The sequence below is a fragment of the Mesoplodon bidens genome, assembly GCF_964165515.1.
Source record: "Mesoplodon bidens genome assembly, chromosome: 2".
Taxonomy (NCBI): domain Eukaryota; kingdom Metazoa; phylum Chordata; class Mammalia; order Artiodactyla; family Ziphiidae; genus Mesoplodon; species Mesoplodon bidens.
In genome coordinates this window covers 1,932,225-1,951,508 of record NC_138177.1, presented here as the reverse complement: position 1 = coordinate 1,951,508, position 19,284 = coordinate 1,932,225, and the positions used below count along the sequence as shown (strand labels likewise).

Genomic DNA, 19,284 nt, shown 5'->3' with positions numbered 1-19,284 from the left:
CAAATGGTGTTGCCACCATTTTGGGGTCTTTTTTGTTTGTTTGTTTTTTTGTCTTTGTTTTTGTTTTTGTTTTTGCGGTACGCGGGCCTCTCACTGTTGCGGCCTCTCCCGTTGCAGAGCACAGGCTCTGGACGTGCAGGCTCAGCGGCCATGGCTCACGGGCCCAGCCGCTCCGCAGCACGTGGGATCTTCCTGGACCGGGGCACGAACCCGTGTCCCCTGCGTCGGCAGGCGGACTCTCAACCACTGCGCCACCAGGGAAGCCCCACCATTTTGCTTTTTGAAGTAAGAAATTAGAAGACAACAATTACCACTTCCTGTGCTCCCACCCCTTAAGTACAGGGTATCTTGATACTAAAATAATAGAATGAATGCATGCATACTTGAGAAAAGGAGAACCCTTTTCACGGAATACATGTAGCTTTATGGAAACTTCACTGCAGTAACCCGGTTTCCTCAGTGGGCAGTGGAGCAGTAGAAAGTTGGGTCACAGAGATCCAATCAGGAGAATTGCATCCGGAAAATTCTAAAACGAGGGCCATGTGGGCATCCATCACACTGAAGGGCAAGCAAGCCACCACCCTCACGGGCACACGGACACACACACCAGGCTCACCCCTTCCGATGGACGGCCACGAGCGCATATGCGCACGCACACACACACACACACACACTCCTCCCCGGGGCTCCCGGGTTGGAAAACCTGCCCTGGCATCTAGGTGTGGCCATACTTCTCTCCTGAGCCCAGAGCCAAGGGTGGGGCTCACCCAGCCCGTGTCAACCGGTGGAGCCAGGTGGGTGCTGACCCGGGGCCAGAGGTGGGCCACCCGCTCAGGCCCCCGGACCACTGCCTCTGGCCGGGAGACCAGAGCTCTGTCCACCTACGGGGAGTCCAGGGCCCTGTTCTGTCCCCCTGGTTAGGCCTGTGACCTTGAGCAATTCAGTCTCCCTCTCTCGGCCTCCAGAAGCCGGCTACAGCCCTGTGCACCAGAGCCACGGGCAGATGGGGGCTGCGCTGCTCAGCTGTGGCCTCAGGGACCCGCTTAGGAGTGTGTCTTGGGATAGAGTGCCCGTCACCCACCTCCAGCAGAGGGCCCGCTGGCCGGCTTTAGGGTTGCTGAGGAGGGAGCCCTGCTGGGGTCAGGAGAGGTGGCTGCCATCCGCACTGGTCCCAGCGGCCTGTCCCAGGCTTCAGCAGCTTGATCACCCACCTGGAACAAACCTGGCCAGCCGGGAGCCCTGCGGGGAGCCTGACTCACTTCGTGGGGGGCCGTTGGGGCTAATGTTTAACGGGCTTCCTCCTTGGCGGGACACTCCAGCCCCTGCAGCCCTGAGCCTGGGCCTGCCCTGACCATCCTGCTGCGAGGTGGGCCCCAGACAGACAGTGGGCTCGGCCTCCTGCACCGTGGATATAGCGACGTGGGGGGCGGCTGGCCTCCTGGGGCTCTGGGGCAGGCAGGGGCGTAGCAGGTGGCGCTCTGCCGTGGTCGTCCCTTCCAGGAGGCAGGAGCTCCCCCTCCAGCTGCTGCTATAGGTCCACGTCCCTGCTGTTGGAGAAAGTCGGCCCCTTTGCCCATTTGGGTGCATTTGCATCTCATCTGAATGTTTTCTCCTCTCTGGGGACAGGCCAACTCCAAGGTGCGTATGCATTGCCCTTGGTCCCCGGCCACATCCCTTCTGGAAAGTTACCGGTCGGGCTCTGTTGAGGCAAGTCTGATCCCAGAAAAGGGTGACCCCCAGGGCAGGTTGACCCAGGTCCCTGTCCCCAGCCTGCAGCTGTCACAGCCCGTGACTCGGGGTGAGTGACTTCAACTCTCCCAACCTGTCTCCTCATGTGTCAGTGAATCTGAAATAACAGGGTCTGCTCCTTAGGTGTTGGTGAGAACGTAGTGATGTGATTCTGATAAGGCATGTTATTAAGTCGTGACTAAGAGTCTGGGCTCGAACAGACCAGCTGAGTTCGGTCCCGGCCCCTCGTTCACTAACCGTGTGACCGTGGAAAGGGGTTAACCTCTCTGTGCCTCACTGTTCCCATCTGTGAAATGAGAGTGGTTGTGGTCCCTGTCTCATGGGGTGTCGTGAAGGTCAGATGAGCTAATTCAGGTGCAGAGAGCAGTGCCTGGAGTGGAGTGAGGGCTGCGGCCGCTGGTCTTCAGTGGGGCCCAACTCCGGCTCCGCTCTGCTCGTGTCCAGGCTGGGTCCCTGCGTGGTGAGTGGGGACCGGGTGGAATCGTGGTTCTCTCTCTCCAGAGACCACGCCTTCCACCCAGGCCCTGCTGTGGCCACAACTAAGCCAGCCCCGCCCACTGCCACCCCAAGGAGCCCTGTGACAGAGCCCCCTGGCCGTCACCACTCAGGGCTCCATTGCACGGGGGGCAGGCTAGGTCTGGCCCTGCCAGGAAGCAGAACGGACTGGACATCCTCCCGGAGGGCTTTGGGTGGGGCTGGGGCCCTTTCCCAGAGGACCCTCCTCCCACGGGCTCTCTGCGCCAGGCGTTTGCTCTGAGTCAGGCCTGGCTTTGCAGGCCAGGGTGGGGACCCCAGCGTGCTGGGCCCTGGGTCAATAGTCAGGGGGGCGGAACCGAGCACTGCCTTTGCAACTCGGGGCCAGGATCTCCCAGGGCTGAGAGGAAGCAGCGGGGGGAGGCCACGCTACGGACCCAGGCCGGCCGCAGTGACCTGTGGGTCAGGGAAGGGGGTGTGTGTGTGGCTGCCAGGCGCGAGACCCAGGCCAGGCTCTGTGCCTGGACCAGCCTCGCTGGGCTCTCCAGGTGTGTGTGTGTGGGGGGGGTCTGGGTCTGGGTGTGTCTGGGTGTGTCTGTGCCTGAGAGTTTCCGTGTTTCTAGGAGTTGTTTTCTTTGAGCACGTCCACCTTTCTGCCCACTGAGCTGTTTGCAGCAAGGACCCAGGCAGGGTGTTCTTCCCCCAACACACCTCAGGCTGCTGGTCCTTCAGGGGCTGGCCGGGTGCATGGCTGGGAGCCAGATCCCAGCCCAGGGGCCCCTGGTGCTGCACTTTGCTCCCAGCTTCTGGCATTTATGGCAGATAATGCACTGGGAGCAGAGGGCAGAACAGGGACTCACAGGCAGGTGGAGGGCCCTTCACACGGCCCAGCCTCTCCTGGGACCAGTGCCGGGCGGCCAAAAAGCCAAGGGCCGGGCCGGGGACCAGCTGCTTCCTCGTAGGCAGATCTCAGGAGTCACATGACACTGCCCGGAAAAGCCAGGCCCTCTCTGGCCCAGACGTTGGTCTCTGCTCCACGGGAGCCGCTGTCCTCCATGTGTGTGGAGGGGTGCCCCCAGGCCCCCCATTCCACCCCAGCAGACTTGCACCCCACACCGGGCTTTGGTCCAGATGTCAGTGGGATGGAGAAGGACCTGACCTGGAGGACAGACAACTGACTGCCCCCCCGCTCGGGACAGAATCAGTCCTGGGGGACATGGTCCATCAGGAGTGTGAAGGAAAGACAGTCAGGCAGGGTGGATGCAGGTGGACAGGGCTGGCCCAGGGCCCAACGGGAGAGCCCAGGGCAGGCGTGAAGAAGGAGCTGCCTGGTGGCCGGGGTGGAACTGCAGGGCATCCCCCTGGCTGGGCCAGGTGCTGGGCAGGACACTGACCTGATGGCTCAGCCCCGAGGGTCAGGTACACCAGGGCACCCGGGAGAGGGGAGCCGGGGGAACGGCCCTGTGAGAGCAGCAGGGCCAGGGGCTGGGAATGGAGGGGCCCCTTGACAGCTGCAGGTCAGGCTGGGCTGAGCTGAGCCCCCTGGGGGTGAGGCTGTGCTATGTGGTGTCACCGGACCAGATGGAAGGGGGAACCAGGGGGACCTCAGCAGGTGGCCCTCCATGCTGACCTGAGCTGCTGCCTGAAGCCCAGCACAGCCTCCCTCACAGGCTCCCTGCCTTCCCCCTCCCCCAGGTGCTTACAGCCAGAGCTGCAGAAGTGACCAGGACACTGGTTTTAATGGAGAGGCTGTGACGCCCACGGGCGCTTGACATACAGAGTGGAGGGTGCATGCCTCCTCGTGGCCTGGTTGCCCCACAGCGGCCGGGAGCCCCAGGGAGCCCACCCGCCAGCCAGGCGAGGTCTTCAGACGCTGCCGTTCCTCCCCTCTTAATCCCAGTCCCGCCGGAAGGCGCTCAGGCTGGAGGGGAGGCGTGGGAGCAGGGGGGGCGCTCTGCAGTGCAGGGGGGGTATGCTGAGAGGCCGGCGGGCGGGGCTGGAGGAAGGAGCCGCAGGGCACCCGGAGCACAGCTTGGCCAGCTGCCTGGGGGACAGAAAGACAGCAGCCTTCAGTTCCCAGGCCTCACGCCGGCCCCCAGGCTGGACTGCTGTCCACAGGGGCTCCGACGAGCCTCAGCTCTCCCCATCTCACACCCTCGTCCCCACGGGGCTCCTCGCACCTGTCCGCCTGGGCTTTCTCCCACGTGTGGCTAATCCCCACCTCTGAGCTCTGGTTGCACCATCAGCCCCTGACACGCCCTCCTGCGGCTGCAACCCCGTCACATCCTCGGAGAGCGTGCCCCTCCAGGAGGCTTCTCAGACGGACAGGGCTATCGGACAGACCCTGCCCTGTTGCATGTGCCCTCCGCACGCCCACAGAGGGCTTCACGTGTCCTAACGTTGCTGCTTTCTCCAGCAGCTTCCTCGGAGAGTGGGTGGCCTTGTCTCCTCTGAATAGAAGCCCCCCGACCAGTGCTGGGCACTTTGCAGGATTCCCCAGGAGGCAGTTAAAAGTGCTTTAGACTTTTGGAAAGTCAGAGCTGGAAGGCCCTGGGGGTCATGGAATCCAGGGGTTCTAAGCTCTGGCATCAGAGTCACCCAGGGGCTGATCCCACCCCCGAGTCTCGGATCCAGCAGGCCTGGGAGGGGCCAGATCATCTGCGCCCCAGGTGATACACCTGGGGGATCACGGAGCTGATGCAACCGCCATGCTGCAGGTGAGGGCCCGTGCCCGCAGTCTCGGGGGACCAGGACTGAGCCACCTCAGGGCTCCTCTTCCCCGCCAGCCACTGTCCTGGCGTCCCTGCCGCCCTGTTAACTGGGGCCTGGGAGCGGGGAGCTGGCTCTGCCTACCTCTACTGGGAGGTCGGGGACTTAGCAGCATCAAACATCTTCTTGCGGCCCTCCATCCCCGACATGGCCTCCACGTTCTTTCTCCAGTCGCCCACCTCCACAGGCCGCTCCTGTGGGCGGCCACACAGGGGACACTTAGCGCCAGGCCCTCCCTGTGCAGGAGCAGCTGGGTGATGGGAAGTCAGCCTCCCCTAAAAGGTGGGACATCCCAGCCCTCCTTCTCCCAGAACAGGGTGGTGAGGCCTCCCCTGGTCTCCCAGGGCTCCTGGAATGTGCTGCCAGCTGGCGGGGCTCCTGCGGGGCCTGCAGGGCTGGCCGAGGCCGCGTCGGGTGAGGTCGGGGGCTCACCTTCTCCGTGTCCTCCTTTTTCACAGACTTGAGGTTGGCGCGCAGGTCCATGGACACCTTGTGCTTGGAGCCCAGCAGGGCGCGCAGCATGGCGTCGGCCGAGACGCGGACACGCCGCAAGGGGGGGCGCTTGAACTTCCCGCGCAGGTCCAGCACCTTGAGCTTCAGGTCCTTGATCTGCGAGGAGGGGGCAGCTCAGGGTCCCGGGCCCCAGCCAGGCCCCACTTCTCCAGGCTCCAGGCCAGGCCCTCGGGGATGCCCAGACCCACTCTCTGTCACCTTGCAAACAGCCACCTCTGTTCTAACCTATTCTATTGGTACAGGGGTGAGTGGCACTCGGAGAGGGAACTCCATTAGCCGTGGCGGCCATGGCGGCCATGCAGGGAAGACAGAAGTGTCATTCGGAAGCCCTGTTTGCAGTGGGACGGGCCACTGCCTCTTATTCCCGCTTCTAACCAGTCCCTTCCCGGTGAGCCTTCAGAGCAGCTCATTGAGGGCACAGCCCTGGCCCAGCAGGATGGATAAACCCCATGTCCGAGCCCCCTGGGGGGTTTTCAGGGTGCAACCTCAGGAGGAAATTCTGGGGGGACCCGTGAACCCACAGAGCGTCATTCCTGCTGGGGAGAAGTGGGAAGGAGGGAAGTGGCTCCAGTCCCTCCCCCGCCTCTGCTGGAACAGGAGCCCACGCCAGGTGCAGGAGCCCTGTCCCTCCGCGTTCTCCCCACCACACCAGGGCTGGGTCTGGGTGGAGCTGACGCCCTGCGCCCCCTGCTGGGGGAGTGCTGAGTGACTGGAGTCAGGGTCAGAGGCCAGGCCCATGCCAGGTCCCCCTCTGTGTGACCCGGGCCGAGCTACTCAGCCTCTCCGAACCTCAGCGTCATGGTCTGTCAGGTGCAGATAAAAGCACCACTTCGTCCACAGGCGTGCAGGGAGGGTCAAAGGGGTTCAGGGAGGGTCAAAGGGCCGACACACATGAAAGCCATTTGCAAGGTGAGGCGTTACTAACAGGCTGTGGTTATTTGTGTGGGTGAATGAAAGGGGAGACTTCTCTTCCACTGAAGAGCCCACCTCATAGGTTGGAGGAAGTCTGTGCTTTTCATCTGTGTGAAAAGCGTCACTTGCTCTCTGCCCAACTCCAGCCCTGGGGGATGGAGTGCAGGGACCAGAGCTTCCTAAGTGCCACTCCCCAGACCCGGCAGTGGGAGGGGGGCCTGGCCCACAACTGCCACGTCAGTGCCCACCCGACACCCCCAGACATCACCCGCCACCCACCTGACCTGCACCGGCTGCGCCTACCTCCCCACACACCACCCTGTCCCAGCCAGCCAGCCTGCTCCGGCTGTGCCCCTGCCAACCCCCAGCCCCGGCCCGCCTCCCTGGTGTTGCTACCCTCCAGCCCCGGCCCACCTCCCTGGTGTTGTGCAGGCACTTGGCCTCAATGTCATATCTCTCCTCGTCCACCACCTCCACCTTGGCGTGCAGGTCCCGGCACAGGTCCTGGGGAAGCAGGGGAGTCAGGAAGGGAGATGAGGGAGCCGCTCAGCCCCCAGCCCCCCTTTTCCACCTCCCAGCCGGGGGTCCGGCCCCTCCTCCACCTCGGCAAGACCTGAGCTGTGGAAGGGGCTGGTGGACCCCCTCACTCTGAATGGAAGTCCTTTGTTTTCCTTTCCGAGGGTACTTATCGCTAAAACGTTTTCTTATGATAAAAAGAATGTAAGTTAATTGTAGAAATTTTGAAAATTATATATTAAGCAAAAATAATAAAATAAGGGGACTTCCCTAGCGGTCCAGTGGTTAAGACTCCGGGCTCACAATGCAGGGGACACGGGTTCAATGGAACTAAGACCCTGCGTGCTGCGCAGTGCAGCCTAAACAAACAAAAAAACAAAAAAATACTACTACTACTAATAATAAAATAGGAATAATTAGTGATAATAATTATTCTTATTTAATTAATAATAAAATAGGAATTATTACCACCAGGCAGTAATAACATAGGTTACCGCCTGGAGGTAACCATCGGTGACATGTTGGTCTACAAATGGTGAGACTTCCCTGGTGGTCCAGTGGGTAAGACTCTGAGCTCCCAGTGCAGGGGGCCTGGGTTCCATCCCCGGTCAGGGAACTAGATCCTGCATGCCACAACTAAGAAGTCCGCAACTAAGACCTGGCACAGCCAAAATAAGTAAATAAATGTCTTTTTAAAAAAATGGTCCCTGACCTACGATGGTTCAGCTTATGATTTTTTTGCCTTTATGATGGTGGGAAAGCAGTACAAATTCAGTAGAAAGCATACTTGGAATTTTGAATTTGAATCCTTCCCAGGCTGTGATGCTCGGTGCTGGGCAGTGCGGCTCCCGGGCAGCCCCGCGCTCATGAGGGTGACCACCCACACACTTAAAGCCATTCTGTACCAGACAGACATCTGCTTTCTCATCTTCAGTAAATTACATGAGATATTCAGCTCTTTGTTATGAAATAGGCTTTTTCTGGTAGTTGATTTCGCCCAACTTTCAGCTACCGTGAGTGGTCCTCACACGGTTAAGCTGGGCCAGGTGAGCTGTGATGTGCGCTGGGTGAGGTGTAGACAGTGCACTTTGGACCTACGACAGTTTCACCTGACGCTGCGCTTCTTGGGACATAACCCCATCGTAAGTCAAAGGAGATGTGTATTTCCTTCCGGGCCCTTCACTCTGCAGTCACTGGTGTTTAAACTCTTATCAATGTTATAACATTAAAGGCCTATTTGCAGGGGAAGGACGGGCAAGTCTGGAGAAGTGGGCCCTCCCGAGCGTTGCCCAGCTCCCCGCTCTGCACCGTCACGCTACTCTGATACACGACCTGGCCCTTGCTCAGCGCCCCCCACACACACCACAAGCAAGCCCCATCTCCCTGCTGAGGCTCCCTTCCCACTTGTAAAATGGGACCCAACGCCCCACCCCAGCCCGACCTCGCCACACAGCGTTGTGAAGACTAATGAGACCAGGTAAGGGGGGAGCCACTTGTAAAGCACAGAGCTTCCAGCCCAGCCAGTCAGAGCCGCTGCCGCTGGCCTGTGGTCCGCGGCCGGGAGCCCCTCCCCCTGCCCACCTGCAGGGCGCTGAGCGACAGGCCTCGGGTCTGCAGCGGGGAGATGCGCTCGGCCAGGTAGCGCTTCTTCTCGGCCTCCCGCGCCTCGTGCTCCTGCTCCCAGCACTCCTTGGCCTTGGCCAGCATCAGGCTCTGCGCAGGACACGGCCGGTGAGCGGGGCCCGTCCCCCACCTGGCAGCGGGGCCTGAAGGGGAGGCGCGCCCCCCACCGCCAGCCCAGCCCCGGACGAGGCCCGGCCCAGGCAGCGCTGGGCGCCTGTGAGCGAGGCGGCAGCCGAGAGTGGGAGTGTGTGCGCGGCCACGTGACGCAAACCCCGGGGGACCGCACACGAGCACCCGCGCCCTTGGACCCCGGACCTTACGTCCTTCAATCTTCCTCTTACCATTTCTCACCTTTTTGGGCCCCAGAGCTCCTAAGGAAGAATCTCTTACCAGAATAAAGCAAGCCCTGTGCCCCCACCAGGGGTCCCACCCTGAAGTTGGTCCCGCCTCCTGCCAAGCCCCGGGTAGGTGCCAGGACCAGAATGCCGGGTTCCCACCCTCTGACCACAGGCTCCGGGCTCCTGCCAGACTCCCTCTGCTGCGTCCTTCTCCATCCCCTCCTCCTCCATCCCCTCCTCCATCCCCTCTCATTCTCCATCCCCTCCTCCATCCCCTCCTCCTCCATCCCCTCCTCCATCCCCTCCTCCTCCATCCCCTCCTCCATCCCCTCCTCCTCCATCCCTTCTCCTCATCCTCCACCTCCTCCCCACTCTGGTCTCCCTCCTCTTTGACCTCCCACGACCCTCCCCCGCAGAGGTACACTGCACCCCTCTGCCTCCGCAGACGCCTCCCAAGAGCCGGGACCCTGCTCACCTTCAGCAGAAGTTTGCGGGAGGCAGTAATCTTGGGTTTACTCTGAGGAGAAAGAGGAGGAGAGACGGGTGAGGTGGCGGCTACAGATCCGGAAATCTGGAGCAGGCCGGGATGAGCGCCAGCCTGTCACCATCCTTACCCAGAATCCTCATCTCAGGGTCCCTTAAAAGCTCATCTTGTGATTGCACCCCTCAGATTCAGAGACTCAGCTCCCTGACCGAGGGGCTGAATCCTGCAAGACACTGTGTGGGTCACGGGGTCTGGGCACCCCCTTCCTCACCTGTGAGTCAGGATGCTGAGACCCACCTTACCCGGTCCACAGAGGGACTACAGACAGAATGAGATCATGGGTGAGCACCAGCTTCGAGCAGTGTGCATGAGGCACGCGGCCTGGCGCTCCGGGGCAATGTTGTGTCACGTCAGAGAAGTAAGCCGTGAGTTCCCTCAAGAAAGAAGCTCGTCTCTTTAGACGTCAAAACTTTTCTTGATGTCGACACAATCCATATAGATGGCTCTCAGTTATGAAGACAATATTTTCTCTTCTTATTAAAAATGCTTGACACCTCTTGCTGACTAGATACGTCCTAATACGTCTTGGCCCTGTGGCAGCGTCCCCCAGGGAAGCGAGAGGGTAGCCGCTCCATCCCTAACTCCGAGGGCTCCTGTCTCCTCCTGGACACAGGCGGTCACTTCTCGTGCTACTGGTGACCGCCGCCCCCCCCCACCACCTGCAGCTACTCTGCTGAGCCCCGGCCACAGCTTGGGTTTGCTATTCTTGTGCGTAAAGTAGAAGCAATCGGCTTTGAGCCGTCCCTGTGGGAGAAAATGAAGGGGCTCTCGTGCCTGGGACATGCTTCTAATCCAGCTATTCAGGGTGGTCTGTCTTTTCCTCTCCGAAAGCCAAGGGTTTTGCTGTGTGTCCGGTCCGCGTGGTTGCGAGGGAATGGCCTGTTGCTATGAGCATCACCAGCATCTCCAGCCGCGGTTTACACTGTCCTGCACCCACGGAAATGTCTCACTGTCTCCCCACCACCTCGCTGCCCATCAGTCCCCAGGGACTCACGTTCACATGAGCCTCAGTGAGACTTAGAGATTCACACGACTATGGAAAAACAGAATCTCTGCCGAGTGTCCCCTCCATCCGTGCTGCTAACTCCCAGCCTGCCAGCCCTGAGTCCCCAGCTCCCCAGCTGCAGTCCCCACCCCGGGCGGGGCGGGACACAGGCTGTGTGTCCTCAGCAGCCTAAACAGACCTGGGCTCTATGGGGGCAGGGCTGTCTAAGACCCGAGGGGAGGGCAAGGATTCTCTTGCTCCTCCCTCTGTGTCCGGTGGTGGGCGGGGCTGGAATAACCCAAGGATGATCCCCTCCCACCTTTCTAATGTAGATCTGCAAGGACAGGACGGCCCCCAGAGCTGGACGCGCTCTCAGACCCGGTGAGGGAGAACTGCTCGGTGGTCAGCATGGGTGTAGAGTCACACCGCCTCTGTGTGGTCCCAGCCCCAGGACCACCTTCCAGGGACGTGATGCACTGGGGCGCCCCCCCCGGACCTTGAGGAGCCCCACGTCCAGAATCTTCCCCCAAGGTTTATATTCTCCAGGGAATTTGCTCAGCCACGGAGCGCCCGTCCCCAGGCCTTGACCCAAGCTCTCTCTCCTCAAATGGCCACCCTACCGTCACCTGTCTAACGTCCACCAGGACAGAGACACCCCCAGGCTTACTCACCTCGCTGCAGGCATCCATCACAGGAAGGCCAGGGTGGGCGGGGGGCGGGGGGAGAGCAGAAGACAGAGTGAGTGTGAACAATGCACGGCATCCACAAGACAGCCGACCGTGCGGACAGGCTGGGCGACGGGCGCGGTGACAACACAGCAGAAAGAAAGCAGACAGACATCGTGCAGGGGGACCAGTTCGAGGACAAGCAGAATAGAAGAGAAACCCTCAGGCCCTGTGGGCTACTGGAGGCCCTTTTGGGAAACACCAGCCACTGTACACTGGGGAGGATGGAAACCTCCTAGGCTGTGAGAACTTCCTTCCCGGGCGAGTAGGTACCTCCCCAAAGCTTGTTCATCTACTGGGTAATGTTAAATCATGGCCTGGGGCTTGTGATCCGTCCATCTGATCAGTGCACACAAACTCTAAGACACAGGCCAAGAGGGTCTTCCGGCAACAAACTGGGAGCCAGTTCTGCTCAAAGCCTGGGAGGACACGTGGACCCTGGGGACCCCGGCTCTCAGGACTGTGCCTGTTTCAGGATCTGGTCTCCCGGGGAACTGCTTCAGGGACCGAACAGATGATGTGAAATCTGCAGCAAGGGCACATGCCTTCCTGGGCCCTGGGGCGGGAGGTGGGGAGGCAATACTACTTACACTTCCGGCATGGTGGTGGTGGGGCGGCACCTGGGGCGGCACCTGGGGCAGAAGGAACCACGGATGAGGGAGAGTTACAGTTCCTGCCCTCACCCCGGACCTGGCTGGGCCGTGGGGCTGTGTCAGCCGCCCAGCCTGGGAGAGAAGGTCCGATGGCAGAAAGGAAAAATCAGACATATCGCCTTCCAGCGGGTCAGGATGGGGTAAATACTTGTCCATTTGCTCTTTTTTCTCTCCATTCATTTACTCACTCATTCACAGGGGAGAGAAACCTTACAAAGGCAAAGAAACAAGATGAGAATCAAAAGTGGTTCTGCTGGGCGTTTGTGTAGGACCAGGATCTGCAGACTACAGCCCACAGGCCAGGACTGGACTGTTTGCTTAAAAGACTGTAAAGCAAAGAAGAATATGCGACAGAACCTTATGTAACCTGCAAAGCCTAAAATATTTCCTATCTGGCCCTTTCCAGAAAACGTTTGCCGACACCTGTGGGGAACAGAATGGGATACACAGAAAATGCGTCTGGAGTTGGGGGCTGGGTGCTTGCTCACGGGGCCTCGAATGACAGGGTGAGACAGACTGTCCTGTGGGCAGTGGGTGGTCATGAGGGTCTCAGAGAGGGCAGGGTCTGGAATAGTGAGCACAGGCCACCACAGGAAGCCACCACAGGGCACACCTCCAGGGGGCGCCATTCACATGGATGGTGATGAGCTGGGACAGGTCCGTGAGGGGGCCCTGCAGGGGGGTCAGGCCAGGAGCCAGGGCAAAACCCTGTGTCCCACTCTGGTCTCCACCCTAACCCTCTCTGGGCCAGCTTTTCCCTCTGCAAAATCAGGGGTTAGAGAACTTGTTTTCCATCAAATACTTGGTTCTTGAACCCTTTGTTCAAAGCAAGTCCAATCAATAGAGCGGCTGGCCCTGGTGGAAGGGGCGTTAGCCCAGGACCCCCATGCTCCTCCGTGAGGTCCTCTGCCCGTGGAGCACAGTATGAAGCCCCCTGACCTGGGACCCTGGGACCCCTTTTAGTCCGAGAGTCTGGGGCTCAGACCGAGGAGGGGGTCCTCGAGCCGTAGAGGGGGATGCTCCGCAGCCAGGCCTGACCACCCTATGGCCCGGGCTGGACAGAGAGCATTCCAGCGGATGTGGGGGGGGGGGCACTGTGCCAACGACACAGGGAGGGAGGGGCACGGCTGGGGTGGGAGCCGATGTGCAGGCGGGTTGGGAGCCCCGAGCTGGGTTATGAAGTGGAGGATCAGGGAAGGGGTGGGGCCAGGGGAAGGCTGAGCACAGGGCCAGGATTTTGGATCTGGTCCAGAGCCTGGTGTGGGTAGGGGCAGGCTGACCCTGAAGGACACGTGCAAAGTGGCCACCGTCACCTCCTCCAGAGCCGCCTCCGCCTCTGCCTCGATGCCACCCTTTCCCCTCGTGCCTGGAAGCCTGGGTGGGGCTCAGCCACCCCCCCCAGTCTCCCATCCGAAAGCCTTAACCACGCCCCATCTGCCACTGCCTCGGGGGTGGAGGGAGTGTGACCCAGAGCTTCAGCTGTCACCCTGGGGCACAGAGGGGAGTGGAAACAGTCCGCACATTCCCGAGATGCTTGGCTGCAGTTAGATTTATCACCAGCTGTTTATTCTAGGGCCGCACTCCTCTGAAGACACCGAGGAGGTCCAGAGCGGAAGAGCAGCCGGGGAAGAGCCCTCCCCAACCCGGGCCCCTCTTCCGTCACCAGCCCCCGCAGCCCGGTGCCTGGGGGCACAGATCTCACTGAGGAGGGACATGCTCGTCCTCGGTCAGGGGGTGGGGGGTGGGGGGGCTTCCGGCCGTGTCCACACCCCCTAGACAGCCACTACCAGTCCGGCCAGGCCAGGCGTCCTGCCGAGCTCCAGGCCCGCCCCCAGCCCGCCTGCTGACAATCACCAGTCCAGGGGGTCCCAGCCTTGCGCTGGCACCCACCAGATGGGACCCCTCGACAGGTCCCGTGGAAGACGAGCAGAGACAAGATAAGAACTCAGGATGGAGCCAGCAGCTCAGAGGGCGGGAGAGCCGCGCCCCCGGCCCCCAACAGCAAGAGGGAGATAACGGGACCCACGGTGGGAGGTGGGGGTCCCCGGGCTGCCCTCCCCCGGGCCCCATGGGTGAGACCGAGACTGAGGCTTTGTGTGGGTCTGTGTGCGTAAGTGTGAGTGTGTACGTGACTGGGTGTGAGCAGGGAAGGGACCACAACTTTCTACTCAGGCTTGTGTTCCTCCCCCTGCGCGCCGGCACCCCCGATCTTGGACCTCAGTTCAAGGGCATCCCGGTCCTCCCTGACTGACTGCTCCCAAGGCTGCGGCTGTGGACCCCCCAGCACCCTGAGCTCTGAACAGGAAAGCCCGCCCACAGCTGCTGGGGACAGTCTCCTGGCCCCACCCCCACCCGCCACCCTCCCCCCCCCACCCCGCCTCGGGTCCTCACTGGTGTGCTCACAGGCTCTCAAGCTCCCACCCCAGTGCTGTCCCCCCTGCCTTCCCCCAAGAGCCCCCCTTCTGCGCCAGAGCCAGGAGGCTGGCTGGCGCTCTGTCCACTGTGCAGACAGCAAAGGGCGCCAAGCGAGTTGTCAAAGACAAAGAACACAGAGGCAGGACGGCTTCCTTGGCCGGTGGCGGCGGGCGTAGGTGCAGCCTTCCGGCCCCCGCGTCCCGCCCTCTCTCCTCCTTCTCCTCCGACCCGGGCGTCGCCCCCTGCACTGCTCACCAAGCTCCCCCTCAACTTCCAAAAGCAGCCCCTCTGCCCCTCTGGTCCCCAACGCGCCCCTCTCCCTCCTGGGACGGCTGGGCTGCGGTGTGAACAGATCCTCGAGGCTCTGCCGGGGGCTCCCTGGGCAGCCTGGAAAATCCTGCTCACGGCTCCAAACGGGCAGGGGGCTCACCTCCAGCCACAGTCTTGCTGGGCAGAGGCCGCCCTATGCTACTAAATGCTGCGGGACAGTCTTAGGACTGTCTACCAACAAACCCAGTGGCACAGGCGAGACCATCTTCTTTGCCAGCCGAGCCCTCGCTTGCTCCTGAGTCCGGAGCCCCAGCTCCACTGCCCGGGCGGTGGACACTCACCTTCCTGGGTCTCCGTGGGTGAGACGGTCTCGCCTTGCGGTTGACTGCAGACTGTGCGGGGCAAGCGGAGGGGAAGCTATGAAAACTACGGCCCGCAGCAACTGGCCGGTAAAAATAGAACAGACACGCAGCCCCTCCCCCCTCCCCACCCACCACACATACACCTCACGAAGGGGACACCGCAGCATGCGCAGCAGCCGGCGGGCTTGAAGACACACGTGTGCCAGGCTCAGGAGGACACGGCGCCTGTGCACACAGCGGCCACCACCTAGGAGACGGCAGCCCCGGAAAGCGGGAATGGAGAGCAGACTAGATGGGGCTCCAAGCAGGGATGGGGCCAGGGCACCGGGAGGCCCGGGGGAAGGGGGGCCGTCTCGCTGGCCCTGCGTCCCTCGCAAGGGAATGTGGAAACCAGGCCCCACAGCCCAGGCTCCAGGAGGGCAAAAGGCTTGACATTCGGGCATCTTCTGAGGCTCTGGTACACGTGCGCCGGGGAGACGCCTGGACCTGGGGGTGATGTAAGCAGTGCTGAGGGGGTCCAGTGAGGGTCCTGGGGCTGAGCTGACCTTCAAGCTCGTGGAGTCTGAGGGTCCACAGATGCCCTGCACCCTCTCCTGGTGGGTTTCCCAGGCTCCAAACGGCGCCCCACACCCCGTGCCTGGAACTTGGTGAAACTAACTCCCTCTCTCCCCTGACCCAGCCTCTGTCACCAGCCACATGCTAACGGCATCCAGGGGGCTGGTGTGCAGGGGCTGCACCTGTTTACTGGTTATTTTTAGGATGATGGATGAACACCTAATACCCACCCTACGGTCAGGGGAAGACAATGCCTGCTATGCTAATCCAGTGGCTATTATTGTTGGTCATCTCGTGGGCCAGGAGCCCGGGCTGGGGCAGGACAAGCAGGACGCTGACCCCTCTCGGAGGCCAGGAAAGGCCTTGCCAGCAGCAAGAGGCTGGGGAGCTCTAGCCAAGCGTCAGTCGGGTGGGAACAGAGCTCGTGGACAGGGGTGCCCTCAGGGGACATACCCAAGTGCCGTGGAGGGGTACAGGCCCCTCCCTCTGGGCCAGCAGAGGTTGCTCTGATTTGGCTTTGGTCAGGTCACCTTTGGGAAGCCTCCATGCAAGAAGGCTGCCAGTGAGAGAGAATGGGGTCTGGGAGGTTATATGGGGGGGTGGGGGGGGGGAGGTACAGGATTCCAGGTGGAGGGGCTGGGATGGAAACCAGAGGAGCAGCTGGGGGTCAGAGAAGGAATCTAGGGGCTGGGGATGAGTCTGTGGGAGTTTATTGCATTGGTGTATTAGGTTTATAACTTTTGCAATAACTTTCATACAAAACCTTAATATGCACAAAAACAAAATGAATCGTCTGTGTGGATTATCCCGCTTTTTGAAAAGGAAAAACAAAGAGAACAGATTGACAAATAGAAGAGTGAAATAGGGGCAAAACAACCTAAAAAGTAGGCAAGCAGATGATCTCAGAAAGACATGGTGACTGGGACCCTCCCAGCGGACACTCCCCTCCGCAGGGACCACAAGGAACCGCGGCCTCAGCGAGGCTTGATTCATCCTCAGGCTTCATGGGGACCCCTGTCCCAGGCCCCCGTGTCCTGACTCCACCCACACCGTCCTCACCCCACCTGCCTCCACCCTCAGATCCACACCGGCCTGCAGCCCTGCTCAGCCACGGAGGGAAGGAAGCCCGTGCCCTCACGCCCACCCACCTCTCCCGGGCCTCTCCTGCTCTCTGCCCAGAGATGGCCTTCAAACATGGGGCTGTTAGGCCCTGTTGCCCTGGCACCTGCTCCTCTGTGTGGGGTGGGCGCAGAGGCCCCAGAGCCCACCCGTAGGCCCGCGATCTCCGGCTGCAGGCTGCCCACACCCAGCTGTGAGGCCCCTGGCTGGAAGTGGCAGCCCCAAGACCCCGCTCTCTGTCCCAGTGCCTCTGCATCCTGTCCCCTGTGCTTGCTTAAAATTGTCCTCAGAAGGTCCTCCCACCTCAGAACTCATCTGCCCAGGGGCCAGGTCAATCCCCTCCCATCCTGCCTGTGGACAGGAGCTGTCCCCGGGGCTATGAGGCCGAGTCTGGCACAGACGCGCCTCCCCAGACACAGAGCCAGAATCAGGGTCCGTGGCCTGGAGAGGCGCAGGCAGAATTCCCTGTGGTCGGCTAAACAATGCACCCCCCACCCCCCAAAAAAACCATGATGTCATGTCCTAATGAAAATGGGACTATGTCACCTTCTAGGCAAAAGGGACTTGGCAAATCTGATTAAATAAGGAGCTTGAGTCGGGGAGATTCTCCTGGATCATCCACGGGGGTCCCACTTAACCACACGGGTCCTTAGGAGATGAAGGCATGAGCGTCAGGGTCAGCGTTAGGGGATGACAAGAGAGGCAGAGGCCAGAGAAGGGAGGATGCTGGCTGTGAGCAGGAAGGGGCCACGAGCCCAGGCGGGCAGGAAACAGATTCTCACTCAGAGCCTCCAGAGGGAGCAGCCCGGCGACGCCTTAGCTTTCAGCCCAGTGAGACTGATTTTGGGCAGCTGACCTCCAGAAATGTGAGACACTAAACTTGTGCAGCTTTGGAAGTAGGAAATGAATACCCTCTGGGATGCTGGGCAGGGCCCGTGGTCACGGTCCAGGCGGGCTCGGGGAGCTCAGAGAGCAGAGCCTACCCAGGCCCAGAGACCTCCCACGTTCCCGGCCAGAATCCAGTCCTGCCCCAGGGCCCGGCCTCCCCTGGCCAGCTCTGGTACCTCTGAGAGGATCGTAGGATGGAAGACCGTCCAGTCCGGTCACTGTGCCCAAGACGGACGGTGACCCAGAGAAAAGAGGCTGCATAGCGGGGTCAGGCCTGCCAACCCCTAGCCCCAAGGTCCCGTCACACTGCCCCAAAGCCGGTCACTTCCGGACCTGAACTCTAGCCCAGTTCTGACCCGAACACCACCTCCTCTAACCCTGACACTGTAACTGGACCGACTCCACGGCGCACAGACCCCCCCCCACGGATGCAGCACCCCGCCCCACCCCCCACCCCTGCACCCAGTACCCAGCGTTTCGGCCCCTCTCAGGCCTGCCCGGTTGTTCCGTAAGGTGAGTAATCCACACGTCTACACCGCGGCCCCAGCCCTGACCCCTAGAACCTCGTCCCTCTGGTGGTCTCCCGAGGCGGCCCCTTGCCCTCTAGAAGTCTATTTTGTGCCGTTTTGTGTGAGATGCTGAAACAGAGCTTATCCTGTGCCTACTCCAGCCTCATCAACAGCCCCTGCTTGGGCCCGGGGTAGGGGGCTGGCCTCAGCTCCCCACCCAGCATTCACCCCACCCGCAGCTGCACGCCGTCCACACCGCACCCCAAAACCCAGCTGCACGGGGTCCTCCAGACCCCAGCTTCCTCATCCATAAACTTGGTTCACCACGTACGGTGACCGGGCCGGGCCTGGCATCCTCGGGGTGAGGTTGGCAGCCTTCCCTGGGCCTCTTTTTAAAGTCCAGGGGGAGTCCGCGGCAGCCACGACCAGAAGCCGGGCCTGTGTGACCGGGGTCCTCTCAGATCTGTGACTTCGCGGCACAACTGTCAGACCAAAGGGCTGAGGACCAGGGGGAGGGGCCGCTCGGGGGGTGGGGGGGGCGGGAGGAGACCCGCAGTGGGTGCAGCCTCGGTCTGCAGGCTTCCAGTGTCACTCTTGTCCCCCAGGGTGGGTGGCCACAAGGCAAGGACGGAAGTGTCTGACCAGGGGAGCAAAGCTCGGTGAGGCCGTGGGTGGGGACCATGACCCCCCCCTCAATGGCCGACACCCGTCAGCCGGGCTCTGGCCAGGCTCTGGTCTGCAAGGTGGAGGAACCCAGCTTAGCAGGGGCCGAGGCCCGGCCCACCTGCCTCCCTGCTGCCAGGGGCCCCTCAGGGACAGCCCGCAAGCCCCTCCTGGCTCCTCCACCCACCCCCACCCCTGTCTTGAGCCCACCAGCCGGCCCAGGGGCAGCTCAGAGGAGGCGAGGCAGAAGGAACGAAGAACCGAAAAGGAGTCACCCCTCAATTTTCTGCCACAGACCATGCTCCCCAGCAAGGCATTAGAGACGCAGTGAGTGGACGCACAAGCTCAGAGGCAGACGGCTCTGCCACGCACAGGGATGCCCATCAGGGTAGCGTCTGCACCTCGTTTCCTCACCTGGGAGATGGGGGTAAAGCGCCCGCCTCAGGGGTCCCTGCAAGGCTTAATGAGGCCCCCTGTACAGAGGGCTTTGCAAACGCTTAACAAATGTCAGCCGGAATGTTCTCATGGCAGCCCCCCAGGAACAGCCTGAGGCAGGTGCTGTGATGAACTCCATTTTATTGATGAAGGGACGGGGCCCAGAATGGTTAAGCAACTCCCTTAAGGCCCCATAGCGAAGAGGAAGCAGAGCTGAGACCAGCACCCAGGCCTCTGTGCTCCCTCACCAGCCCCGCCCTGTGACGT

The 19,284-nt window shown here is 61.3% G+C and overlaps 1 protein-coding gene across 1 annotated transcript; it reads right to left on the bottom strand.

Annotated features, from left to right (window-relative positions):
• Positions 1-5,078: 5,078 nt before the first annotated feature.
• On the bottom strand, positions 5,079-8,646 carry TNNI1 (troponin I1, slow skeletal type; the record flags this gene model as incomplete). The annotated part of the gene is made up of 4 exons (XM_081218101.1): positions 8,515-8,646; positions 6,832-6,921; positions 5,425-5,601; positions 5,079-5,186 (listed from the first exon to the last, which is right to left on the bottom strand). Exons 1-4 carry the CDS (start codon positions 8,638-8,640, stop codon positions 5,079-5,081), a joined length of 501 nt encoding a protein of 166 aa, XP_081074227.1. The 5' UTR covers positions 8,641-8,646.
• Between the last annotated feature and the right edge of the window lie 10,638 nt (positions 8,647-19,284).